At 48.6% G+C, this 27,763-nt stretch overlaps 1 protein-coding gene across 1 annotated transcript; it reads left to right on the top strand.

Moving 5' to 3' along the window:
* Window positions 1–6,560: 6,560 nt before the first annotated feature.
* LOC120916194 (ATP-dependent RNA helicase DDX19A) lies at window positions 6,561–26,739 on the top strand. The gene is made up of 12 exons (XM_040327043.1): window positions 6,561–6,761; window positions 9,538–9,601; window positions 11,001–11,063; window positions 11,896–12,031; window positions 18,091–18,183; window positions 19,008–19,110; window positions 19,188–19,302; window positions 21,344–21,521; window positions 22,538–22,775; window positions 23,277–23,439; window positions 23,773–23,964; window positions 25,885–26,739. Exons 1-12 carry the CDS (start codon window positions 6,678–6,680, stop codon window positions 25,944–25,946), a joined length of 1,491 nt encoding a protein of 496 aa, XP_040182977.1. The 5' UTR covers window positions 6,561–6,677; the 3' UTR covers window positions 25,947–26,739.
* Window positions 26,740–27,763: the final 1,024 nt, after the last annotated feature.

Raw genomic sequence — 27,763 nt, forward strand, 5'->3', positions numbered from 1 at the left:
CAACACAGGAAGTGAGAGGAAATCCCTGGTTGTCACCAGAACTAGTTAGTGTCTCCATTGGGGAGATTTCCCTTCACTTCCTGTCCCATCTTCACTTCCTCTCCCATACAGAAAACAGGAAGTGAGGGGAAATCACATAAAAGTGAGGAATTCACTGGTTGTCACAAGAAATAGTGTCCACATTAGGGAGATTTCCCTTCACTTCATGTACCATGGCTAACACAGGAAGTGAGAGGAAACACCTGGTTGTCAACAGAACTAGTTAGTGATCCATTGGGGAAATTTCCCTTCACTTCCTGTCCCATACACAACAAAGGAAGTGAGAGGAAATCATTTCAAAATGAGGAAATCACTGGTTGTCATCAGAACTGTCATCAGAACTAGATAGTGTGTTAATTGGGAGATTTCCCTTCACTTCCTGTCCCATGGCTAATACAGGAAGTGAGAGGAAATCACTGGTTGTCTCAAGAATTCGTGTCACCATTGGGGAGATTCCCATGGCTAACAGGAAGTAAAAGGAAATTCCTGGTTGTTACCAGAACTAGATATTGTATCAATTGGGGAGATTTCCCTTCACTTCCTGTCCCATCTTCACTTCCTGTCCCATACACAAAAAAGGAAGTGAGGGGAAATCACTTCAAAATGAGGAAATCACTGGTTGTCACTGGAACTAGTTAGTGTCCCCATTGGGGAGATTCCCCTTCATTTTCTGATCCCATGACCAACACAGGAAGTGAGAGGAAATCACTGGTTGTCTCAAGAATTAGTGTCCCCATTGGGGAGATTCCCCTTCACTTCCTGTGCCATGGCTAACACAGGAAGTGAGAGGAAACACCTAGTTGTCAACAGAACTAGTTAGTGTCTCCATTGGGGGAGATTTCCCTTCACTTCCTGTCCCATCTTCACTTCCTGTCCCATACAGAAAACAGGAAGTGAGGGGAAATCACTTCAAAGTGAGGAAATCACTGGTTGTCACTAGAACTAGTGTCCCTATTGAGGAGATTTCCCTTCACTTCCTGTCCCATGGCCAACACAGGAAGTGAAAGGAAACCCCTGGTTTTTAATAGGACTAGTTACTTGTCTCCATTGAGGGGATTTCCCTTTCACTTCATGTCCCATGACCAACACAGGAAGTGAGAGGAAATCCCTGGTTGTCACCAGAAATAGTGTCCCCATTGGGGAGATTCCCCTTCAGTTCCTGTTCCATGGCTAACACAGGAGGTGAGAGGAAATAACTGGTTGTTACTAGAACTAGTGTCCCCCATTGGGGAGATTTCCCTTCACTTCCTGTCCCATGGCCAACACAGGAAGTGAGAGGAAACACCTGGTTGTCAACAGAACTAGTTAGTGTCTCCATTGGGGAGATTTCCCTTCACTTCCTGTCCCATCTTCACTTCCTGTCCCATACAGAAAACAGGAAGTGAGGGGAAATCACTTAAAAGAGAGGAAATCACTGGTTGTCAAAAGAAATAGTGTCCCTATTGGGGATATTTCCCTTCACTTCCTGTACCATAGCTAACACAGGAAGTGAGAGGAAACACCTGGTTGTCAGCAAAACTAGTTAGTGTCTCCATTGGGGAGATTTCCCTTCACTTCCTGTCCCATCTTCACTTCCTGTCCCATACGGAAAACAGGAAGTGAGGGGAAATCACATAAAAGTGAGGAAATCACTGGTTGTCACAAGAAATAGTGTCCCCATTGGAGAGATTTCCCTTCACTTCCTGTACCATGGCTAACACAGGAAGTGAGAGGAAACACCTGGTTGTCAACAGAACTAGTTAGTGTCTCCATTGGGGAGATTTCCCTTCACTTCCTGTCCCATACACAACAAAGGAAGTGAGGGGAAATCACTGGTTGTCACCAGAACTAGATAGTGTCTCAATTGGGGAGATTTCCCTTCACTTCCTGTCCCATGGCTAATACAGGAAGTGAAAGGAAATCACTGGTTGTCTCAAGAATTAGTGTCCCCATTGGGGAGATTCCCCTTCACTTCCAGTCCCATGGCCAACACAGGAAGTGAGAGGAAATTCCTGGTTGTTACCAGAACTAGATATTGTATCGATTGGGGAGATTTCCCTTCACTTCCTGTCCCATCTTCACTTCCTGTCCCATACACAAAAAAGGAAGTGAGGGGAAATCACTTCAAAGTGAGGAAATCACTGGTTGTCACCAGAACTAGTTAGTGTCCCCATTGGGGAGATTCCCCTGCACTTCCTGCCCCATGGCTAACACAGGAAGTGAGAAGAAATTTGTCAAAGGTGAGGGAATCCCCGACTGTCACCAGAACTTGTGTCCCCAGTGGAAGATTTCCCTTCTATTCCTGTTCTGGGGGACAACCCAAAAATGTGGGATTTTCTTTTACTTTCAATGATAACGGTAAAAAAGACAAATAGAGAGAATGACTCCGCCTATTTTTTTTTTGTCTGTGTCCCCACTGGAGAGAATTCACATCACTTCCTGTCCCTGTGACAACCATAGAAGGAATGGGGATGACGACCCCCCCAAAACACGAGTCAGCGATGGCCAGGCCCATACTCCCACAATGACAGGTCCTGTGAATGTACAGTGCGTCTATGACGTGAGACGGGTCAGGTGAGGCGGCGAACGCGGCGGCGGCGTCCCCGGGATTCCATCGTATTGCGGCCTTGGGATTCCATCATATAGTATTCCCCCCCCCCCCTCTACCTCCACTTCAGCGCGGGGGACCTTGAGCGGCGGATTTCCTCTCTTGGCGGTCAAATTTCACACAAAGATTCCGCCGCAGACACAATGCGAGCAAAAAAAAAAAAAACACTCGCCGCGCCGCCATTCACAGAGCGAGCGCCTTTTTTTCTCTTCCACCCGCCGCGGCGTCGGCTGAATACACTGACGGTGTCATTCCAGTTCAGGTTGCGAGAAGTTAATGCGTCGCACGGCGCCACCATTGTTGTGTTTATGTAGCCGAAGCGGAGACGTCTGTTAGATCAAACTCTTCTCCCCTGCGGCATAAAAATAACCCGCCGCCGCGCTGCGCGGTACCACAGGAGTGAGCCACAGTGGGGCCTGCGCTGGGGGGGGGATGCGGTTCTCTCCAATTTTAAATCGTAATCTGTCTTCATGGAAAATTTCCCAGAATCCGCAAAAAAAAAAACTGTCCGTTTTATGCCATCTGTGTCTCCATTGGGGAGATTTCCCTTCACTTTCTGTCCCATGGCCAAAACAGGAAGTGAGAGAAAATTTCTGGTTGTCACCAGAACTAGTGTCTTCGTTGGGGAGATTTCTCTTCACTTCCTGTCCCATGGCCAACACAGGAAGTGAGAGGAAACACATGGTTGTCACCAGAACTAGTGTCTTCGTTGGGGAGATTTCTCTTCACTTCCTGTCCCATGGCCAACACAGGAAGTGAGAGGAAACACATGGTACTAGAACTAGTGTCTTCATTGGGGAGATTTCTCTTCACTTCCTGTCCCATGGCCAACACAGGAAGTGAGAGGAAACACATGGTTGTCACCAGAACTAGTGTCTTCGTTGGGGAGATTTCTCTTCACTTCCTGTCCCATGGCCAACACAGGAAGTGAGAGGAAACACATGGTACTAGAACTAGTGTCTTCATTGGGGAGATTTCTCTTCACTTCCTGTCCCATGGCCAACACAGGAAGTGAGAGGAAACACATGGTTGTCACCAGAACTAGCTAGTTGGGGAGATTTCCCTTCACTTCCTGTCCCATACACAAAAAAAGGAGCCAAGGGGAAATCACTGATTGTCACAAGAACTAGTGACTCCATTGGGGAGATTTCCCTTCACTTCCTGCCCCATGACCAACACAGGAAGTGAGAGATCACTGGTTGTCATCAGAAATAGTGTCCCCATTGGGGGGAGATTTCTCTTCAGTTCCTGTCCCATCTACATCTGTCTCAGTGTACATTGTGGAATTCCTCTGTAGTACAAGTTAGAGGCCGACCGATATATCGGCCGATATTTGGCCGTTTTGGAGAAATCGGCATCGGCCGATTTTTATCCAAATTAGGCCGATATTTTAAATGGCCGCTAGCGGTGCCATGGATCCGGAGCTAGGCCCGAAGCCGCGGCCTTTCCTGATGCTGTGACCGCGGCAGCAATCCGCGGATGGCCGCCGCGGTCACAGCATCAGGAAAGACCGCGGCTTCGGCCTAGCTCCGGAGCCGCGGCCATCTTGGTACACCCAGCGCGGCGGCCCTCCTCTCTGTTTACGCCCACAGAGGAGGAGGGGCCCGCGCTCGTGCCAGTCGCAATACCAGTGCTACCATCCAGTTTCAATTAGTGCCACCTTCCATCCAGTGCCACCTGCCAGTGCGATCCAGTGCCACCTACCAGTGCCAACTAAAGCCACCAGTGCCACCTGCCAATGCCAACCAGTGCTAACTATTGCCACCCAGTGCCACCTGCCAGTTAGTGCCACTTATCAGTGTCACCTGTTAGTGCCACCTGCCAGTGCCACCTGCCAACCAGCGCTAACTATTGCCACCCAGTGCCAATTAGTGCCACCTGCCAGTCAGTGCCATTTTCCAGTGTCACCTGTTAGTGCCATCTGCCAATCAGTGCCACCTGCCAGTGCCAAAAAGTGCCACCTGCCAATCAGTGCCATCTGCTAGTACCATCTTTCAGTGCCATCCAGTGCAACCTGCCAGTGCCAATAAATGCCTTCTGCTAGTGCCATCTTCCAGTGCCAATTAGTGCCACCTGCCAGTCAGTGCCACTTGCCAGTGTCACCTGTTAGTGCCATCTGCCAATTAGTGCCACCTGCCAGTGCCACCTGACAATCAGTGCCATCTGCTAGTGCCATCTTCCAGTGCCAATTAGTGCCATCCAGTGCCACCAAAAAAAATAAAAAAATTGGCCTAAAATATCGGCCGCAAAAATCGGCATCATATATCGGCCGCCCAGATTTCTAAATATCGGCATCGGCCCGAAAAAAACCCGTATCGGTCGACCTCTAGTACTAGTGTCCCATCTACATCTGTCTTTGGATGGACAAAATTATTTTGTGGCCCAAACCGGATCAAGGCACCTCCACCTCCAATCAGAGACAGCGCCTCCACCTCCAATCAGAGACAGCGCCTCAGAGACAGCGCCTCCACCTCCAGTCAGAGACAGCGCCTCCACCTCCAGTCAGAGACAGCGCCTCAGAGACAGCGCCTCCACCTCCAGTCAGAGACAGCGCCTCAGAGACAGCGCCTCCACCTCCACCTTCCCGCCGATCTCTCGGGAACGGCGTTTCCTTTCTTCCTCTTTGGGCCACAATTAGAGTTGGATATGAATTCCTCCGACAGACAGGAGAGGACGGCGCCGCTGATTGAGGAGTCATTAGTGTGAGATCAGAGAGAGGGGGGGCGTCACCTCGCCGCTGGGTGTCTCCGCCTGCCAATCACCACCTTCCCATTCCACAAAGACGGCGAGAAGTTTATTTTTTTTTTTTTAAATCTCTTTATTAATTAAAAAAAAAAAAGACGATGAGAAGTTTAATGGCGAGTGCACACACTGACCTCCTGGGGCCCCTCTACAGTACACACTGACCTCCTGGGGCCCTTCTACAGCACACACTGGCCTCCTGGGGCCCCTCTACAACACACACTGGACTCCTGGGGCCCCTCTACAGCACACACTGGCCTCCTGGGGCCCCTCTACAGCACACACTGGCCTCCTGGGGCCCCTCTACAACACACACTGGACTCCTGGGGCCCCTGTACAACACACACTGGCCTCCTGGGGCCCCTCTACAGCACACACTGGACTCCTGGGGCCCCTCTACAGCAAACACTGGGCTCCTCGGGCCCCTCTACAGCACACACTGGGCTCCTGGGGCCCCTCTACAACACAAACTGGCCTCCTGGGGCCCCTCTACAGCACACACTGGACTCCTGGGGCCCCTCTACAGCACACACTGGCCTCCTGTGGCCCTCTACAACACACACTGGGCTCCTGGGGCCCCTCTGCAGCACACAGTGGCCTCCTGTGGCCCCTCTACAGCACACACTGGACTCCTGGGGCCCCTCTGCAACACACACTGGCCTCCTGGGGCCCCTCTACAGCACACACTGGACTCCTGGGGCCCCTCTACAGCAAACACTGGGCTCCTCGGGCCCCTCTACAGCACACACTGGCCTCCTGGGGCCCCTCTACAGCACACACTGGCCTCCTGGGGCCCCTCTACAGCACACACTGGGCTCCTGGGGCCCCTCTACAACACAAACTGGCCTCCTGGGGCCCCTCTACAGCACACACTGGACTCCTGGGGCCCCTCTACAGCACACACTGGCCTCCTGGGGCCCCTCTGCAGCACACACTGGACTCCTGGGGCCCCTCTACAGCACACACTGGCCTCCTGGGGCCCCTCTGCAGCACACACTGGACTCCTGGGGCCCCTCTACACAACACATCCTTCCCCCTATTCTCTTCCCCTCACTGATGCTGTAAACAGTTACCAAGGAAACCAGCAGGAGTGGGCGGAGCAGTGAGTGAGATCATGGTAGGGGCGGGGTTCGGCGTGTTGTTGGATCCCGAAGCGCCCGGAACAGAAGAAAGAGGGACGGGGTCTGGCCGGAAGGATATCTGGGCGGACAAGCCGGGCGAGTTTTCACTCCTATTGGCGGGCCGTGGCCGGAAGTAGGTGTGGGCTGTCTTTCTGGAAGCTTCCGGTTGTGAGAGAAGCTGAAGCACGATGGCGACCGACTCTTGGGCCCAGGCGGTGGACGAGCAGGAAGCGGCGGCCGAGACAGTGAGAGGAGGACCGGAGGGCCTGGAGGTATGAAGTAATAGGGGGCCCCTCAGGGGCTGCTTCATTCTGGGGCCCCTTCACTTCTTAGCTCTTCATCTTGAGACCCGTCTGTCACCCCCACCTCATCCAGGGGCCCCTAAACTCAGCACAGGCGCCCCGTGGTCCATTCCATCATGGGGCCCCTATGCTCAGGACAAGGGCCCCTCTAAGTTCTCGTTCATTCTGGGCCCTCTTAATCATCACAGGGGGGCCCACTTCTATTAGGGGCCCTATCCTGGGCATTCTATATTCGTCACAGGGGCCCCTGTGGTGTACATGTCATCCTGGGGACCTCCCTGGGTAAACTTATACTAGGGGCCCTATCCTGGGCCTTCGTCATCACAGGGGGCCCTCTGGGACACATGTTATCATGGGGCCCCTCCCAGGGTCCACTTATACTGGGGGCCCTGTTGTGGGCCGGCCGCCCTCATAACCCTTCTTTTCTCAGCACAGGGGCCCCTCCCAGGCTCCACTTATACCAGGGGCCCCATCATGGGCCTTCTTCATCACAGGGGCCCTTCAGAGGTACACGTCATTCTGGAGCCCCTCTGGGGTATGACCCCTCTCCCAGTTATCGATAAGTCCACCGTTATGTCTCGGATCAAAAACTTAATTTCCTGCAGGGAGCTATACACTCAGCACAGGGGCCCCGGCACCACGCCCATCATGGGACCCCCTATACTCGGGACAGGGGCCCCCGCACCATGGGCCCACGCCCATCATGGGACCCCCTATACTCGGCACAGGGGCCCCCACACCACGGACCCACGCCCATCATAGGACCCCCTATACTCTGCACAGGGGCCCCCCGCACCACGGACCCACGCCCATCATGGGACCCCCTATACTCGGCACAGGGGCCCCCGCACCACACCCATCATGGGACCCCCTATACTCGGGACAGGGGCCCCCGCACCATGGACCCACACCCATCATGGGACCCCCTATACTCGGCACAGGGGCCCCCCGCACCATGAACCCACGCCCATCATGGGACCCCCTATACTCGGGACAGGGGCCCCCGCACAACGGACCCACGCCCATCATGGGACCCCTATACTCGGGACAGGGGCCCCCGCACCACGGACCCACGCCCATCATGGGACCCCCTATACTCGGGACAGGGGCCCCCGCACCACGGACCCACGCCCATCATGGGACCCCCTATACTCGGCACAGGGGCCCACGGACCCACGCCCATCATGGGACCCCCCTATACTCGGCACAGGGGCCCCCGCACCACGGACCCACGTCCATTATGGGACCCCCTATACTCGGCACAGGGGCCCCCGCACCACTGACCCACGTCCATCATGGGACCCCCTATACTCGGCACAGGGGCCCATGGACCCACGCCCATCATGGGACCCCCTATACTCGGCACAGGGGCCCCCGCACCACGGACCCACGCTCATCATGGGACCCCCTATACTCGGCACAGGGGCCCCCCGCACCACAGACCCACGCCCATCATGGGACCCCCTATACTCGGCCTAGGGGCCCCCGCACCACGCCCATCATGGAATCCCTCTATAATTTACTCCATCACAGGGCCCCTATACTGATCACAGGGGCTTTAATATTTGGAATTCCCGCCCTCTCCGGGATTTGCTTTATAATTATACTGGGGCCCTATCCTGTTTCTCCTATATTGACCACAGGGGCCCCTTAGGGTTCTTCATGATGCCCCACCCTGTTCAGTGTTATGTCGGCTTTATCAGTAACAGCCTTTATTTTCCTGCAGACAGCTATACACACTGCACAGGGGCCCCTCACAGCCCCCCCCCCCCCCCCCCCCTCCATGGATCCCCTGTTACCAGTGCAACTCCAGCCTTCTGTGTGTGTGGGGGGGGGGGGGGCTGTGTTGTGTGTGTGTGTGTGTGTGTGTGTGTGTGTGTGTGTGTGTGTGTGTGTGTGTGTGTGTGTGTGTGTGGGGGGGGGGGGGGGGGGGGGGCGGCCGTTGTGTGTGTGTTGTGGGGGGGGGCCCTGTGCTGTCTGGTTTATCTTGGTGTCCATGAGTGATGTGGGGGGTGTTGGCTCTAGAAGGAGACTGAGAGCGCCCGCCGATGGGCATGGGTAACCTCTTCCTTGTCACGTGAGGGTGTTGGAGCGTGTTGATTGGATGTTAGGCCAACCTGGGTCGCATGCCCCCCAATGCATTAGCTACCATAAATATGGGGGGGGGGGGGTCTTCCTACAAGAGGACCTGTCTGGAGCTGAATGAGTCCCCGAATGTCCCGTCTATGGCGAGCTCTGCAGTCTTTACATTCCTGGCTGGTGGGGGAGGGGAGGTGAACAGTCCATCATGTGTTCCTTACAATCAATGTATACATTCCTAATTCCTGAATATACAGACCGTCTGTGTCCCCGACAGTCATGTCTGTCACCCCCCCCCCCCCTCCGACACCCCTCCGTTCTGCAGAAAAATATACATTTTAACAGTCGAACTAAAAGGCAACATTTTTATTTTCCATAATAATTATATATTACTAAAATATTACATTATAATAATATTTTATTAATTCTATAATAACATTTTTGGATATATATATATATATATAATTTTTGTTATATAATTAAATTACTAAAATATTACATAATAAAATACTATGAATTCTATAATATCATTTTTGGATTTTTATATATATTTATAATAAAAAAAAAATCGCACAATTATTTGATTGTACAATTAATAAAATGCTACGATGTAATTTAATTCTATAATAAAATGTAGGATATAACGTTTTCTCTTCCTCTCCTCTAGCTGAACAAACTGCAGCTGAAAGAAGACAAAGAAGAAGCTCCATCATCCCAGCCGGAGAGTAATGGTGAGTGTGACCCGGAATACCACCGCAGAGATACTATGATGGGGGACCGGAACAGCATCGCCACTTCATCTCCTACAGACTGCCCAATATAGGAAATCTCACCATTGTGGGAGGGGCAGAGACACAAACTACTGCAGGAAATCTCCCCATTGTGGGAGGGGCAGAGACACAAACTACTGCAGGAAATCTCACCATTGTGGGAGGGGCAGACACAAACTACTGCAGGAAATCTCCCCATTGTGGGAGGGGCAGAGACACAAACTACTGCAGGGAGATTCACCATTGTGGGAGGGGCAGAGACACAAACTACTGCAGGAAATCTCCCCATTGTGGGAGGGGCAGAGACACAAACTACTGCAGGGAGATTCACCATTGTGGGAGGGGCAGAGACACAAACTACTGCAGGAAATCTCCCCATTGTGGGAGGGGCAGAGACACAAACTACTGCAGGAAATATCCCCATTGTGGGAGGGGCAGAGACACAAACTACTGCAGGAAATCTCCCCATTGTGGGAGGGGCAGAGACACAAACTACTGCAGGAAATCTCCCCATTGTGGGAGGGGCAGAGACACAAACTACTGCAGGAAATCTCCCCATTGTGGGAGGGGCAGAGACACAAACTACTGCAGGAAATCTCCCCATTGTGGGAGGGGCAGAGACACAAACTACTGCAGGAAATCTCCCCATTGTGGGAGGGGCAGAGACACAAACTACTGCAGGGAAATCTCACCATTGTGGGAGGGGCAGAGACACAAACTACTGCAGGAAATCTCACCATTGTGGGAGGGGCAGAGACACAAACTACTGCAGGAAATCTCCCCATTGTGGGAGGGGCAGAGACACAAACTACTGCAGGAAATCTCCCCATTGTGGGAGGGGCAGAGACACAAACTACTGCAGGGAAATCTCACCATTGTGGGAGGGGCAGAGACACAAACTACTGCAGGAAATCTCACCATTGTGGGAGGGGCAGAGACACAAACTACTGCAGGAAATCTCCCCATTGTGGGAGGGGCAGAGACACAAACTACTGCAGGGAAATCTCCCCATTGTGGGAGGGGCAGAGACACAAACTACTGCAGGAAATCTCACCATGGTGGGAGGGGCAGAGACACAAACTACTGGAGGAAATCTCATTATTGTGGGAGGGGCAGAGACACAAAATACTGCGGGGAGATTCACCATTGTGGGAGGGGCAGAGACACAAATTACTACAGGGAGATTCACCATTGTGGGAGGGGCAGAGACACAAATTACTACAGGGAGATTCACCATTGTGGGAGGGGCAGAGACACAAATTACTACAGGGAGATTCACCATTGTGGGAGGGGTTGATAAGAGAACAAGAACTCTATAAATTGCTTGTCAGACTTTTCAGGGATCTCTTCTCATTGGCAGGCACAGACTCCACTGATAACAATGAGGTCGTTGAGAAAACGGGGACGGAGGAAGATGATAAAGGTGAGTTCTACATTCTGGGGGGGTCTTTTACCAGGGTCTTCCCCGTGAATGGCTTTTTATTACATAGACTCGTGGTGGCCGGAAACATAGTTCAATGGGCCATGCAATTCACAATTTTTTTTTTTTTTTTCTTCTCTTTTCTTCTCCTCCTCCTTCTCTTTTCTTCTCCTCCTTCTTCTTCTCTTTTCTTCTCCTCCTCCTTCTTCTTCTCTTTTCTTCTCCTCCTTCTTCTTCTCTTTTCTTCTCCTCCTTCTTCTTCTTCTCTTTTCTTCTCCTCCTTCTTCTTCTTCTTCTTCTCTTTTCTTCTCCTCCTTCTTCTTCTTCTTCTCTTTTCTTCTCCTTCTTCTTCTTCTCTTTTCTTCTCCTCCTTCTTCTTCTTCTCTTTTCTTCTCCTCCTTCTTCTTCTTCTTCTCTTTTCTTCTCCTCCTTCTTCTTCTTCTCTTTTCTTCTCCTCCTTCTTCTTCTTCTCTTTTCTTCTCCTCCTTCTTCTTCTTCTCTTTTCTTCTCCTCCTTCTTCTTCTTCTCTTTTTTTCTTCTCTTTTTCTTTTTCCAGACCAATCCGAATAAATTCAATGAAATGAATTGGTTTGGCACTGATATCTGTGCTGATACTAAAGCCGATACCTTCACGTCCACTGTGGGAATTGGATGCGTCTTGAACCGCCTCCGATTCGAATGACCTGTGTAATAACGTTGGTTTTCTATATTGTAGCTCTTCACATATATGCGCAGCATCTGCAGTGCGAATTGATAAAGTCCTGTACATTTTCTGAGCACTGCAGTGCTATATATATATTATATATTTTTAAGTTGTTTTCTCTCCTTGTTTCAGAGGACAAGGCGGCGCAGTCGCTGCTGAATAAACTGATACGGAACAACCTGGTGAACACGACAAACAAAGTGGAAGTTCTGCAGCGGGACCCCAACTCTCCACTTTATTCAGTAAAGTCCTTCGAAGAGCTAAGACTGTGAGTTGTGGTGGTGTGCCATTATAATGAAAGGGGGTTGGGCTCTGACAAATCTGATGTCAGTCTGAATATTTTGTTAGTCTGCACTTCCTTTACTATTCTCATCAATTTGCTGTGCGTGTCCCCCGGCGACCTCTTCTCCTCGGAGTCTGGCTGTTGATTGGCTAGATTGATGGCAGCGCAGCCATTGGCTCGCGCTGCTGCCAATCACATGCAATGACGCGGGGCGCCGAGGGGGTGGGGCTGTGTGATACAGTCGGCGGCTATGGCCGCTGGCTTTATCACGGAAGTGCGCCAGCAAGCTAACCCCCTTGGGAGAGAGCTTTCCGTCAAGGGGATTAGCTGATGCGGGGAGGACCAGAGACAGCTGCAGAGGGACCCCAGAAGACCAGGATCGGGGCCACTTTGTGCAAAACGAACTGCACAGTGGAGGCAAGTATAACATGTTTGTTTGTTTTTTGTTTTTTTTTTTAAATGGGAACCTTTTAGTGTCCCTTTTTAACCACTTCAATACCCTGCCATAGTAATATGACGTCCACAGATGGGATCTCCCATCCTGGGTGGACGTCATATGACGTCCTGGGCTTTGTGGGGGGATATCTGAATGATGCCTGCAGCTAGAGGCATCATTCAGATATCCTTCTCTTCTGCCGGCGGTGATTCTGTGCACAATAAGAACGATCATAGCGGCAGTTCCGCCGCTTGATTGTTCTTATAGGCGGCGGGAGGTGACATCCCGCTGCCCTCTGGTGCTTCTTCGGGCTCTCCCGTGCCATCGGAGACCCGGAGATAGAATCGTTCGGTGTCTTGTCACATAAGGAGCATAGAGATGACTGGTGACCAGATGGTCACCGGTCATCTCTATGACCGTCGGAGGCCCAGGCGCGATGTGATGACGCTTCTCGGAAGTTAACAAAGCCGCGATTTTTGATTTTTTTTTCCGATCTCATGCTTTCCAGCCTGGAGGAGAGATGTGGGGGGAGGGGAAGGTCTTATTGACCCCGCCTCTCTCTCCATAAAGAGGACCTGTCACAATATATTCCTATTACAAGGGATGTTTACGTTCCTTGTAATAGGCAAATAAGTTATATATATATAGTACACTTTTATTTTTTTATTTTTTTTGGCCCCTGTCCCTGGTAGCTCGCGCTCAAAAGTGAACAGCACACGTAAGTCCCGCCCACACATGTAAACACCGTTCAAACCACACGTGTGAGGTATTGCTGCGTGTGTTAGAGCGTGTGCAGCAATTCTAGCACTAGACCACCTGTGTAACTCTAAACTGATAACCTGTATAAGATTTTTTAAAATACTGAAGTTTGGCGCCATTCCACAAGTGTGCGCAATTTTATAGCGTGAGATGTTGGGTATCTATTTACTCGGTGTAACATCATCTTTCATATTTTACAAAAAAAACTGGGCTAACTTTACTGTCTTGTGTGATTTTTTTTTTTATTTATTTTTTTCCATGAAACCAATTGCCTCAATTATTGTGCAAATACCGTGTGAGATAAAAAGTTGCAATGTCCGCCATTTTATTCCCTAGGACCGAGCCTATTCACACTTTTTTACAGTTATTTACAAGTTAAAATAATTTTTATTTATTTTTTTCTTGCTAGAAAATTACTTGGAACTTGTGTGTAATAAAAAAAAAATATTATTTATATTTTATTAATAATAATTATGTTAATAAAATAAATATAATTTATTATTAATTAAAAAATGTTTTATATATATATATATTTTTTTTTTTTTTTTTTTTTTTTTAAATATAATATTTATTTTAAAAAAAATGTGTGTATTAAGATTTAGATGGAAAACTTATTTTCAGTCAGTCAATGCCCTGATGGGTGGCTGACATTTGGCCCCTTTTAGGGGGGTGCAGATACCTGTCTGAGACAGGTATTTGCACCACTTTCGGGTCTGATCCCCGTGGGGAATCCAGCCTGTGACGTCACACCCCCCCGCCCCCCCGGCTGACTTCTGGGAAACACTGTTCCCAGGAGAGAGCGGGGACCAATGACGGCGCACCGTGATCCTCATGCATGCACAGTAGGGAATCGGGCAGTGAAGCCATCAGGCTTCCCTCACCGAGGATGGCGGCGGAAGCAGCCGGGGACCGAGCGATTGCTCAGCCTCGGCTGCTGACATTGCGGGGCGCGCTGGACAGGTAAGTGTCCATTTTTTAAAAGTCGGCAGCTGCCGTATTTGTAGCTGCTGACTTTAAAAAGAAAACAAAAACGGCGGAACCTCCGCTTTAAGAGAACTGAAATCCAATGAATGAAAGGGGTGAGGCCAGAGACAGTCTGGAAAGGGTTAAGACAGGGAGGAAAGAGTTAGATGACGCTGGATGTCCTCCAGCCAGGAAGTGAGGCGGGGCTCTATCTGACTTGCTGCAGCTTCTAATGCACGTGGTGAGAAGCTCAGTGTGCAGTGAAATTGGAGGAAGCTGTTTTAGTCCTGGGGGAGGAGCCGAAGGCAGTGCCCCCCCCCCCCCCATTGCTGTATTCTAACAGCTTCTCTCCCGTATTAGTTCCTAGTCTCTCCTGCCCGCTGTCATTTCTGGCTCTGCAGACGGTCCCGGCCCTGGCCGTTATAGATAAGCGGCCTCCTTACTCCAGCGATTGGGGGGGGGGGGCGCTGTGAGACTGCAGCGCTAATTACATTACCGAGCCAAATCTCTCGCCTCTGTCTCCACGGCAACCGATTCCAGGAATCCCTGGCTGCGCTCGGCTGCAGGGACCTGTCTGTAAATAACCCCCCCCCCCCCCCCTCCTCCGCTAATGACCAGATTCCGGCCTTCCAAACACTCCTAAAAAAATTTTGATTGGAACCTCCGTGTTCTCGGGGTGTCGTAACCTCCTGCATTTCCTGAGATCCATAGGAGGGGGGCGCTTTAACTACTTTTCCTGTATCCAGGCAGATTATTCAATTTGGCAGATATTCATTTTTTTTTTTTTTTTATCCCGTATTTTTTCTTTTTTTTTGCAATTCACTGAAGGACCGAGCCTATTTACACTTTTTCACACTTGTTTCACAAGTTAAAATAATTTTTTCTTTTTTCTTGCTAGAAAATTACTTGTGTAATGAAAAAAAATATTAGTTCTATTTTTTATTAATATTTATATTAATAAAATAAATATAATATATTATGTTATTAATTAAAATATATATAATATTATTTATTAAATATAATATTATTTATTAAATATATAATATTATTAAAAATTGTGTGTGATGTATGTGTGTGTGTATATATATATATATATATATATATATATATATATATAATTATTATTATTATTATTACACACACAATATTTTGACACCCTAGAGAATAAAATGGAAATCGTTGCAATTGTATGTCGTATTTGCACAGCAGTCTTACAAACGCAATTTTTTTTTTTTTTGTTTTGATAAAAAAAATCAAGAAAAAATCGCTTCTTTTTGATTTAAAAAAAATAGAACCGTAAAGTAAGCCCTTTATTTTTTTATATGATGTGAGAGATAATGTTACGCCGAGTAAATTGATACCCAACATGATCGCACTTCGAAATTGCGACCGCTCGTGGAATGGCGACGAACTTTGGCACTTAAAAATCTCCATAGGCGAAGTTTAAACATTTTCTACAGGTTACCAGTTTTGAGTTGGAGGAGGAGGAGGTCAAAAAAAGACCTTGGGTCTCACATTTACACTTGAGAGCAATACATAAAAAAAAAAAATGGGCCCTTTAAGGCCTGAAGGGGGGGGGGGGATGTTTGTTTGACGTCGCCCGGTCCTCCAAGGGCATATTTGAGTGGGGGCCCTCTGGGCCTCACTCGACTTCTGCCCATCTGTACCCGAGATCAGATTGTCTCCGCTGCTTCCGATGTCTCCGGTTGGCGGAGAGTTCTTGGACGTGGTGGTGCATTTTTATGATTATCACATTCCTTCACAGTGGAAGGGGGGGGGGGGGGCACCTCTCCCCGTGCCTATAAAAGTGATCTTGCAGCGAATTCACTGCTGAGACCACTTTTATGCGAAAAAGGGTCAGCTCTTCCATAACCCCCGGTGTATTTCACCACAGCCCGAGATCCTAACGTCAAAGTACAGATTGTATAGGCACGGAGGGCGGTCCGGAAGTGGTTAAATGTTGCAGGCGGTAGTTTACTAGTGAGAAAAATTGTGGTATTTTAACAGCGGCACCCGCCGCGTCCTTGACACCCGCCGCGTCCTTGACACCCGCCGCGTCCTTGACACCCGCCGCGTCCTTGACAACCATGATTCATCTGCTGACAGCAGAATTGAAACAGAAAATGAGCTGCCTATTATTATTATTATTATTATTATTATTATTATTATTATTATTATTATTATTATTATTATTATTATTATTATTCAAAAAATCCTGGACTACCCCCCCCCCCTCATATCCCCAAATCCATGCCAGGCCCTTCGTGTCTGGTGTTGGTTTTGAGGTGGACCCCACACCCAAAATAAACTTGGTGTGGGGTCCGCCCCGAAAATCCATACCGGACCCTAATCAGAGCATGCTGCCCGACAAGCCAGGAAAAGAGCGAGTGCCACCACCCCATCCCTCCTTTTCTACCCCCCCTCTTCTTGAACCACACTCCTTGTCCCCTTGTTGGTGAGGACAAGGGGCTCTTTGCCCCTGGTGGTTGTGGGGGTGCAAAGTGTGACTTAACATTTGGAATCCCCCTTAACAAGGAGGGGGGGATCCCCAGATCCCAACCCCCCCATATGCACCACTGCTCAGCAAACAAAGATCTCTGTATATATTTTTCAATCATCTCCATTTAATGGAAGCGGTTTCTTGCGTTGGGAGGAGGATACGGATTCTTGCGTTGGGAGGAGGATACGGATTCTTGCGTTGGGAGGAGGATACGGATTCTTGCGTTGGGAGGAGGATACGGATTCTTGCGTTGGGAGGAGGATACGGATTCTTGCGTTGGGAGGAGGATACATTTTTAAAGGCAGTTCCAGCTCCATAAATCTGCTTCATCAGGAGATGGATGAGGTGTAGATGTGTCAGAAGAACAATTCCAACCAATCCTGAAATAAACCAGAACCCCAATTCCATCATAGGGGGAGAGCGCCCAGGGGGGAGGGGGTGGGGTGTACAGGGGGGTTCTGGAAGGTCTCAACGGATCTGCCAAACTTTTGTATAGATCCGGATTATACACGGTAATGCCCATACACAAAACATTGCTTAAGCATTCCAGGAGCCCCCACCCCCGCAGCAGAAAGGGGGCGTGGCCTCTCCCTGGTAAGGATCGGCATATATTATGGAATTCCGGGAATGTTGTCTTTAAAATTTGATGCTGGAAGATTATTTCCTGGGTGCCTCTGCTCCTCCGTTCACTCATTTTATTGTGTTTTGTGCTTCCAGATGTAATTGATTCAAGGAGAAACCATGTACAGTGCCCCCCCCCCCCCACAATTTGTTAGAGGGCATCTTTCACTTCGCCCATTCAGGACACGGTGCCAGGCTCTCTCATAGGGCACCAGGGTGGTGACAAAGCCCTGTGGAGGGCGATGAAGTTCTGAGCTCCAGTGTATTCTCTGACATGGGACTTAAGCCGGCCATAGATCGAATCTCCACCCGTTTTCATGGACAGGCTGGTTGTACTGAAGTCGATCCCTCGATTTTAGACTCCAGTACAACCAGCCTGTCCACTATACTTCATAAAAGCTTTATTCAGTCAGACAACAGAACATGTTCCCACCTGAAAACTACTCCCAGCTACGCGTTTCATCCCTGTGGGCTTAATTTTACAAAAGAGAAACGCGTCTCAGGTGGCGACATGCTGTCTGGTTGTATAAAGTTTATATGAAGTAGTGAGCTCATCGGTCTGTGACCCACACTCTGTTACATGTATAGTTGCTCCAGATTTTGTCTGCTTCAGTTTTTATATAACCGCTTCTCACCCCTCCCCCCCCCCCCCCCCCCCCCCACCCAATCCCAACATTGTTCTCTGTACTTCACTCTCTAGTTATAAAACAATCATGCTGTATCTGGTACTGAAGATCTTTGTACTTTTTTTGTGATTTATTGTAGGAAGCCACAACTCCTACAAGGTGTGTACGGCATGGGCTTCAACCGGCCCTCCAAGATCCAGGAGAACGCCCTGCCCATGATGCTGGCCGAACCGTAAGTAGCGCTCTCCCAATGTTCTGATCCTTCGTCTTCATTCTTCACTCTCTGATTTTCTTATGTCTTAAAGCGGATGTGCCAGTAAAAAAAAATATTAAAACCCAGCAGCTACAAATACTGCAGCTGCTGACTTTTAATATTAGGACACTTACCTGTCCTGGAGTCCAGCGCCGTCCGCAGCAGAGGATGAGCGATCGCTCGTCACCCTGCTGCTCCCCCCGCCATCCTCAGTGAGGGAACCAGGAAGTGAAGCGCTGCGGCTTCACTACTCGGTTCCCTACGGCGCATGCGCGAGTCTCGCTGCGCCCGCCGATTGGCTCACGCGCTGTGTGCAGGGAGCCGAGTGTTCCCAGCACACAACGGGGGACAGACAGGAAGTCTGGAAAAACCCATCTTTTGCCCAAGACGTGTGGCCGGAAGTGGGTGCAAATATCTGTCTTTAGACAGGTATCTGCACCCCCCTCCCCCCTGAAAGGTGTCAAATGTGATACCGGAGGGGGGGGGGCGGGTTCCGATCAGCGTGAGTTCCACTTTAGGGTGGAGCTCCGCTTTAAGTCAGACTTGTAAACGTCACGCTCTCATTAAGTCACCTTTCTTGAAGAGAAATTTCTCTTTCTCCTTTTTTTTTTTTTTCTTCTTTCTCTCTTTCTTTCTCTCTCTCTAGCCGATCTAGCTAAACTATACAGTGTATATATATATATACAACACCTGGGATGCATGTATATATTTATTCAGTTGGGTTTTTCTTACTGAGATTTTGAGCAGGTTTTCACCCTATTTTGGTCCCAGCAGCTTACACTACTTCTGTGTTGTCCCTTCAGGCCTCAGAATCTGATCGCTCAGTCCCAGTCCGGGACGGGGAAGACGGCCGCCTTTGTCCTGGCCATGCTGTCCCGGGTCAATCCTGCAAACAAATACCCCCAGGTAAGGAGAGCCGACGCCCATATGAGAGTGGGTGGGAGGAGTTTGCATGCCATGTACTTATTTGTCTCCTCCTGCAGTGTCTCTGCCTGTCCCCCACCTATGAACTGGCCCTGCAGACCGGGAAGGTCATTGAGCAGATGGGGAAGTTTCATCCGGATCTGAAGCTGGCCTACGCTGTCCGAGGCAACAAATGTAAGTCGCACTTTTTTTAATGGAAGTGATCTTATCAATGTGAGAAACAAAGTGCGATGTTCCTCTACGGGCATCGATCCTCGTTCATGCCCCACTCCGGGGAGCGGGTTCCCATGGGTAGCGTAAGACCGCCTGAACTGATGGGGTGCCAATCACAAGACTAGCTGATTGGAACCATTTTACCTTTTTTTAAATATTTGCAATGCCAACTTGTAGATCGGCTGCTTATGTTTAACCCAGGGCCGATCGGCCCTATAGGCTCACCATGCAAGCCGCTTGGGGCCCCGCAAAGCTGCGGAGGGCCCCCCAAATTACTAGAGGCCCCGCCTGGTGAGAAATCATTTTCGGCCCCTCAACCCGCTTCTCCCATGCTCGCCCCAACCCCCCCCCCCCCCCCCCCGCTTCTCAACTTTAATGTGACATGTCATTTTGCTTGGGGCCCCAGGGAGGTCAGAATCAGCACTGGTTTAACCCCTTCAATACCAGGCTTTAAAACCCACCTCCATACCGGGGGGCCTATTCTGGCACTTCTCTCCTACATGTACAAATCATCCTTTTGCTAGAAAATTACTCAGAACCCCCAAACAGTATATATGTTTTTTTTTTTTTTAGCAGACACCCTAGGGAATAAAATGGCGGTCATTGCAACTTTTTATCTTGCACGGTATTTACGCAATAATTTTTTCAAATGCCTTTTTTTTTTTTTTGTAAAAAAAAAAAAAAAAATGGTTTCATTTAAAAAATAACAGTAAAGTTAGCCCAATTTTTTTTCTTGTAAAATATGAAAGATGATGTTACGCCGAGTAAATGGATACCTAACATGTGACGCTTTAAAATTGCGCACACTCGTGGAATGGCGCCAAACTTTGTTACTTAATCTCCATAGGCGACGCTTAAATTTTTTTACGGGTTACCAGTTTAGAGTTGCAGAGGAAGCCTAGTGCTAGAATTGTTGCACACGCTGTAACGCACGCGGCAAAACACCTCACATGTGGGGTTTGAACGACGTTTACATACGTGGGCGGGACTTGCGTGTGCGTTTGCTTCTGAGCGCGAGCTACCGGGGACAGGGGCGTTTTACATTTTTTTTATTTTTATTTTACTTACTTATTAACCTTTCTTTCTTTTTCTTCTCCTCATCCTCCAGGCTGGAAAGCATGAGATCGGGAAAAAAATTCACAGATCTCATTCTTACTAGCCGCAATTGCGGTTTGTTTACTTACGGGTATCCGGGCGTGACGTCATCTCTATGCTGCACATCCGGCGATCATCTCTCCGGGCCCCCGATGGGACAGAAGAGCCCGGAGAAGCATCGGAAGGGGGGGGGGGGTGTCCCCTCCCGCCGCCTATAAGAACGATCAAGCGGCGGAACCGCCGCTATGATCATTCTTACGGTGCGCAGGATCATTCAGATATGACCGCACAAAGTACAGGACGTCATATGACGTCCACCCAGGATAACGGATCCCCTTTTTGAACGTCATATGGCGGCGTGCGGGTTTAAAGTGGTTAAACTGATAAAATTCTCTTAAACCTCTCCCCCCGATCCTTCCATTACTTGAAATTTTTCTCTCCCCTTCCTTTTTTATTTTATTTTTTTTCCCCCCTTCATTTTAATTTTGCTCTCGTCCTGAGCACGTATAAACATACTCGCGTATATCCTGCGCAGATCCTCCCTCCCTCCCTTTTTTTTTCCTCTCTCCTCCCCCCCCCCCCCCCCTTAGGGCAAGTAACCCTCTTGCTCTTCACATAACCTTACTCTTCCCCCCAGAGCACCCTTGGGTGATGGGAAACACTCACATACACACAGTATCCCCAAATCTCCAAAAAGAAGAGAAAAGCAACAACTAGAACAGAACAAATAACAAAACAAAAAAAACCCTGGTCAATGTTCCAATAATAACTAGAAATGTGTGTTTGCTGAGGGGAGGGAAAGGGAGCATGGCACGCTGAATTACCGGTCTGCTGTGCCCCCCCCCCCCCCTCTCTTCCATATGTCAAGCACCTTTCTGCCTGTCTAACCAACCTCTTATGTTCCCAGTGGAACGCGGGTACAAGCTTCCAGAGCAGATTGTCATCGGGACCCCCGGGACAGTGCTGGACTGGTGCTCCAAGCTGAGATTCATCGATCCGAAGAAGATCAAAGTGTTTGTATTGGATGAAGCCGATGTCATGATTGCCACACAGGGCCACCAGGATCAGAGCATCCGAATCCAGAGGTGAGTTCTTAATCTTTAGAACTATGACACTACTTTTACTTTATTTTTTATTTAGTTTTTTATTCAGCTTTTCATATGAAGACATCAGCTTAAAGGGGTTGCAAAGGTACAATTTATTTATTTTTCCCCTAAATCTCTTCCTTTAGTGCAGTCCTCCTTCACTTACCTCATCCTTCCATTTTGCTTTTAAATGTCCTTATTTCTTCTGAGAAATCCTCACTTCCTGTTCTTCTGTCTGTAACTCCACACAGTAATGCAAGGCTTTCTCCCTGGTGTGGAGTGTCGTGCTCGCCCCCTCTCTTGGACTACAGGAGAGTCAGGATGCCCACTAACACACGGCTCCTTTCTCTATCTGCAACGTAGAGAGCGTCCTGACTCTCCTGTATTTCAAGGGAGGGGGCGAGCACAACACTCCACACCAGGGAGAAAGCCTCGCATTACTGTGTGGAGTTACAGACAGAAGAACAGGAAGTGAGGATTTCTCAGAAGAAATGAGGACATTTATAAGCACAATGGAAGGATGAGGTAAGTGAAGGAGGACTGCACTAAGGTAGATATTTAGGGGGGGGAAAAATTGTATCTTTTACAACCCCTTTAAAGCTGAACTCTGGACCCCCTTTTTAGTGAACGTTGCTAGAAGACTTTTTATTTTTTGGGGGAAATTATTAAAATCTGCTCTGGGTGCACTACCAGCAGCGGGATGACTGGGAGGGATTTTTTTTTTTTTTTTAGCCAATCTGACCAGAGTAAGGTATATTTGATGCAGGTATTTGCTTTGGGTGAGATGGTCTCGACCCGAAACCCATCTGGAGAAATTTAATTGGCCAAAAATCATCCTAGTCATCTCTGTCCAGCTGTTGCCATTTGATTTTGGTAAATTGGATATTAAACTGCCGCTCTGCAGTCTAGCCCATGTGTAAATCTTTATACCCCGGTGTGCATGAGGCCTAAACATGTGGAGAGAGGAGAACTCGCTGGTTGTTTTTCTGGATCTGACCGCAGCTTTTCCCTTTCAGGATGTTACCCCGGGACTGCCAGATGCTGCTCTTCTCTGCCACCTTTGAAGATTCAGTCTGGAAGTTTGCCCAAAAAGTGGTCCCCGAGCCCAACATCATCAAACTGAAGAGGGAGGAGGAAACTCTGGACACCATCAAGCAGTATTATGTGCTCTGCAACAGCCGGGAGGAGAAATTCAAAGCCCTCTGCAATGTATACAGCTCCATCACCATCGCCCAGGCTATGATCTTCTGTCATGTGAGTACACCGTACACCCCGTACCCACCAGAGCCTCCGGTCCTGGCTTTGGGGGCCCCCGCCAGGGGCTGCTGTGCCCTGGCTTTGGGGGGGCCCCCGCCAGGGGCTGCGGTGCCCTGGCTTTGGGGGGGGCCCCCGCCAGGGGCTGCGGTGCCCTGGCTTTGGGGGGGCCCCCGCCAGGGGCTGCGGTGTCCTGGCTTTGGCTCCCTGCCAGGGGCCTCGGGTCTGCATAGTTTGTAAAACAAACTTCATGTATAAACTGAAAGCTGCAAATTGACATCCAAAAAAACTGTCGCTGGTACAGAGACGGATGTGATTGGCTCAGTGATCTCTGTACAGCGCTGCGGTATATGTTAGAGATGTAGAACTGTATAATGGCATACAACTGTGGGTGGGGAGCCATTAGACTACAAGATGGTCTTTGCGTTGTGTACAGTGCTGAGTAATATATATTTTTTTGGTACTATTTGAATATCTCATCTAGTTATTAAACCTTTTTAGACGCGTAAGACCGCATCATGGCTTGCGGGAGAGCTGTCCAAAGAAGGCCATAAGGTGGCGCTGCTGAGCGGAGAGATGATGGTGGAGCAGAGAGCCGCTGTGATCGATCGGTTTAGAGACGGGAAGGAGAAGGTGCTGGTGACCACCAACGTATGCGCCAGAGGTGAGGAGAGCAATGTGTGTGTGGGGGGTAGTCACCCTCTTCCTGATGAATTGCTCCCCGTGTAGCTCTAAAATGTTTTATATTGATAACTAAAAGATGGATTGAAGTTGATATTCTGGGATCACCACAAACCACCCAAATTTCTTCTTCATATCAACTCTGATCTGATTTTTTTACCATTGAAAGTGTAATCTCTGTACAAACTGATATGAAGGCCCATGTGGCACTGCGGGTCCTTTCCTCCTCCCAGGAGCCATGGGGGTTTTATTTTATTTATTTTTATTTTATTTTTCAGTTGTAACCTCAAAGCACCCTTTTTCTTTACCTCTCCAGGTATCGATGTGGAGCAGGTGTCTGTCGTGATGAACTTTGACCTTCCCGTGGACAAAGACGGCAACCCAGACAACGAGACGTATCTCCACAGGATCGGGCGCACCGGGCGTTTTGGCAAGCAAGGCCTGGCTATCAATATGGTGGACAGCAAACACAGCATGAACATCCTCAACCAAATCCAGGAGCACTTCAGTAAGTCATTTCTCTGTGGGGGTCTCCAGGCTGCGGACTATAAAGTATAGATGGAGAACCTCGGCACTCCAGATGTTTTTGGAACTACATTTCCCATGATGCTCATGCACTCTGCAGTGTAGTTGAGCATCCTGGGAAATGTAGTTCCAAAACATCTGGGGTGCCAAGGTTCCCCATCACTGGCATAGATCAAAGCCCAGTTTACTTGCCTATAGCCACAGTCCCATGAGGTACGATCCCCCTTGAGCCTTATCTTCTGATTACTTCCTGCTTGGATCCTTCTTTTGGGTGTCCACATCACTGCCTGAATGACTTAGACTCTCCTATTGGATGTCCAAGAAAAAAAGCTGATGGTCGGCTGTCTTGTAAAAGCAATACTAGGGGGCTAACTAGCCGCTGGATTGCTTTTACAAGCAATTCTTACCATATATGGGAAAAATTACCACGCTAAGTGAACACCAATATGAAGCTGCAACTAAAAAGTGATATACACACCAAAATAGACAATAGAAAAAAAATGTAGTTGCGCTATAATAAATTGAAAAAAGCCATATGAACTATAGCGAGTGACAAAAAATACAGGTGAAGCAATAAAAGCTGTGTAAAATCATAAGTTCAATGAAGTCCAAAGAAAAAAAAAAAACACAATTGAAATGAATTCTTCTGTAATTCAAAATCCACCACCAAAAGTGAAGACACCATAAGGAATGCAGGCTTACCAGATGGCAAGCAAAGAAGGCTTGCGGCTGTAAACCCCAGCCCGGGCCTTTAGTCATGGACTGCAGCACCCACCAGTGGAATAAATCAATGGATCCTCAAAGGCACAGATGTCACCAGATGGATGGGATACCCAAAAAATAATGGGACTCGCAATAGTGAAATACCGTAGAACAAAGTGTAAAATTTTAATGAGATAAAACACTTACAAAAGATTGATCATATAGATCAGTGATGGCGACCCTTGGCGCCCCAGATGTTTTGGAACTACATTTCCCATGATGCTCATGCACTCTGCAGTGTAGGTGAGCATCATGGGAAATGTAGTTCCAAAACATCTGGGGTGCCGAGGTTCGCCATCACTGACATAGAAGCATAAAATAAAGCCGGCCGGCTTAAAACGAACGCCTGTCCACTCGGACTGTCACGCAAAACGTCAGCACGTCTCCTCTCCCGACGCGCGTTTTGTCAGACAAATGACGTCGTCTGGGGCACGGACGACGTCATTTGTGTGATGAAACGCGTTTCGGGAGAGGAGACGTGCTGACGTTTTGCGTCACAGTCCGAGTGGACAGGCGTTCGTTTAAGCCGGCAAGCCATCTTTGCTTGCCATCTGGTAAGCCTGCATTCCTTATGGTGTCTTCACTTTTGGTGGTGGATTTTGAATTGCAGAAGAATTAATTTCAATTGTGTTTTTTCTTTGGACTTCATTGAACTTATGATTTTACACAGCTGTTATTGCTTCACTTTGTATTTTTTGGCACTCGCTATAGTTCATATAGTTTTTCTAATTCTCCTTACCATGTTCTCGCCAGCGGCCAAAAAAGTGGCGGCGGCAGCATTCTCCGACCGACATCTGACCACTGGTGCCCAAATTAACTCAGAATTTTTATCACGAGCCTCCTTGAGGAGAGGAAAAAAAATAGAGGGTTCTTAGTTTGTCAGTAAATAAGTAATTATTTTTATTTTTTTTTCTTGCGCTGATGAGCACTTATATGCCACATTGATTTGATGTCACTGATTGGGCTGTACTGATGAACGGAACACTGATTACCTGTACAGGTCTCCCCTGCGAGGAAATGATAGGCTGCACTGCCAGAGTGTGAGGAGAGCCAATCGGTGCTCATCAGTGAAAGCTGAATTTTATTATTTTTATTTTTTAAACCCCACCCCCCCCCCCCCCCCCCCCTTTCTGTTTTATAGATAAGAAGATTGAGAAGCTCGATACAGACGACATCGATGAGATTGAGAAGATCGCCAACTGAAAGTTTCCACCACCATTCTCCACCGCGTTCTCCTTACCAACGGCCATAGGGATGGCGGCATTCTCCGACCACCAGCGCCAAAATTGCCTCGTATGTTATCACGAACGCCGCCCCCCCTCCTTCTCCCCGGGGAGAACGAACTTTGAACTTTTTTTTTTTAGTCTAGCCTTAGAGGAAATCTTTTAAGACTGTCGGCCGCTCTTTTTCTGGAGGACCAGTTGCCGCCGCCGTTATCTATTGCCAGTGATGGCGGTGAGGAGGGGTTGATTTATTCTTACATTGGACTTAATTTTTTTATTTTTATTTTCCCCTTTTCTGCTTGAACTATTGCTGAATATTTAGCCAGCTTTGGTGCAATTTTTGGACTTTAAACCTTTATAACAATTTGAGACCATTTTATTTCTAAACTGGGATTCGGGGTTTTGTTTTTTTTTGGACCTCGTCACTATGTAAGGGGGACAAATCTAAATGAAGAAAAACGACCCAAGTTTGGCTTGATGTCTCTTCACATGCACTTGCTTATCTTAAGGTTTTTTTATGTTTTATCTTGGCAACGGAATCCTATGAATGACACTATAGCTGTGTTCAAGTTTTTAGAGCAGAGTTTGGCTTGGGAATGCTGTGTTCAAGACAGGTTTAGAATTGGGAATGCTGTTTTCGGAGAGGCATGGGTAAGCCAGGCTTAGCTTTTGGAATGCTGTATTCTGGAGGGCATGGGTAGGCCAGGCTTGGCTTTGGGAAGGCATGGTAGGCCACGCTTGGCATTGGTAATGTCCAATTTGGAAAGGCATAGTAGGCCAGGCTTGCCTTCGGGAATGCCGGATTACGAGAGGAATGGTAGGCCAGGCTTAGCTTTGGGAATGACGTGTTCGGGTAGGCATGGTAGGCCACGCTTGGCTTTGGGAGTGCTGGGTTTAGGGAGAGATGGTAGGCCAGGGCTTGTTTTTGAAAAATGCTGGATTCAGGGAGGCTTGGATTTGGAAATTCCATAATCAGAGAGGCATGGTAGGCCATGCTTTGCTTTGGAATGCTGTATTTGGGGGAGGCATGGTAGGCCAGGCTTGGCTTTGGGAATGCAATTCGGAGAGGCAGTCTAGGGCCTGGCTTTCTTTTGGAATGCCGGGATCAGAGAGGCATGGTAAGCCTGGCTTGGCTTTGGGAATGACATGTCCTGGGTAGGCATGGAAGGCCACAGGGCTTGGCTTTGGGAATTGCTGTATTCGGAGAGGCATGCTAGGGCCAGGCTTGGCTTGGGAATGTCTGTATTCGGAGAGGCATGCTAGGCCAGGCTTGCTTTGGGAATGCTGTATTTGGAGAGGCATGGTAGGCCAGGCTTGGCTTTGGGAATGCTGTATTCGGAGAGGCATAGTAGGCTTGGCTTTCAGAGTGCCATATTTTAGGCTGGATGAAAGACTTGCAGGTGTTATGGAAGGTCACATATTGTAGTAATCCGCCTCTCCTTGGCCTAGAACAATCTTCTGCTATTCTTAGTAGGCCCTTCTTACCGGTCAGGTGAGGTCCTACTGTGTTTTGACATTTTACTTTTAAAATCTGCTTCCAAATGAGAAGCACCAGTTTTTTACAAAGTAAAAATTAAAGGAAATTCACCTAAATTTTAGGAAAACTTTTTTTTTAATTGGTTTTTAAGGTATGAGTTGATCACAAGCAGAGGTATTCCTTCTCGTAGATGGGTCTAGCCTGGCAGATAAAGCAACCTGGCAGTTTTTACTACAAGCTGCCAACAGGTTTGGTTTGGCACACCGGGGGCCGCCTGTCAGTGGACGACATTTACACTTAATGATTAATAAAAATTAAAA

The sequence above is a fragment of the Rana temporaria genome, chromosome 10 (assembly GCF_905171775.1).
Source record: "Rana temporaria chromosome 10, aRanTem1.1, whole genome shotgun sequence".
NCBI classification, from domain to species: Eukaryota; Metazoa; Chordata; class Amphibia; order Anura; family Ranidae; genus Rana; species Rana temporaria.

Coding starts and splice junctions, on each gene's coding strand:
- LOC120916194 (XM_040327043.1), top strand. CDS start 6,678: ATGGCGACCGACTCTTGGGCCCAGGCGGTGGACGAGCAGGAAGCGGCG. Junction 11,064..11,895: donor GACGGAGGAAGATGATAAAG/GTGAGTTCTACA, acceptor TCCTTGTTTCAG/AGGACAAGGCGGCGCAGTCG. Junction 19,111..19,187: donor CTGCAAACAAATACCCCCAG/GTAAGGAGAGCC, acceptor CTCCTCCTGCAG/TGTCTCTGCCTGTCCCCCAC.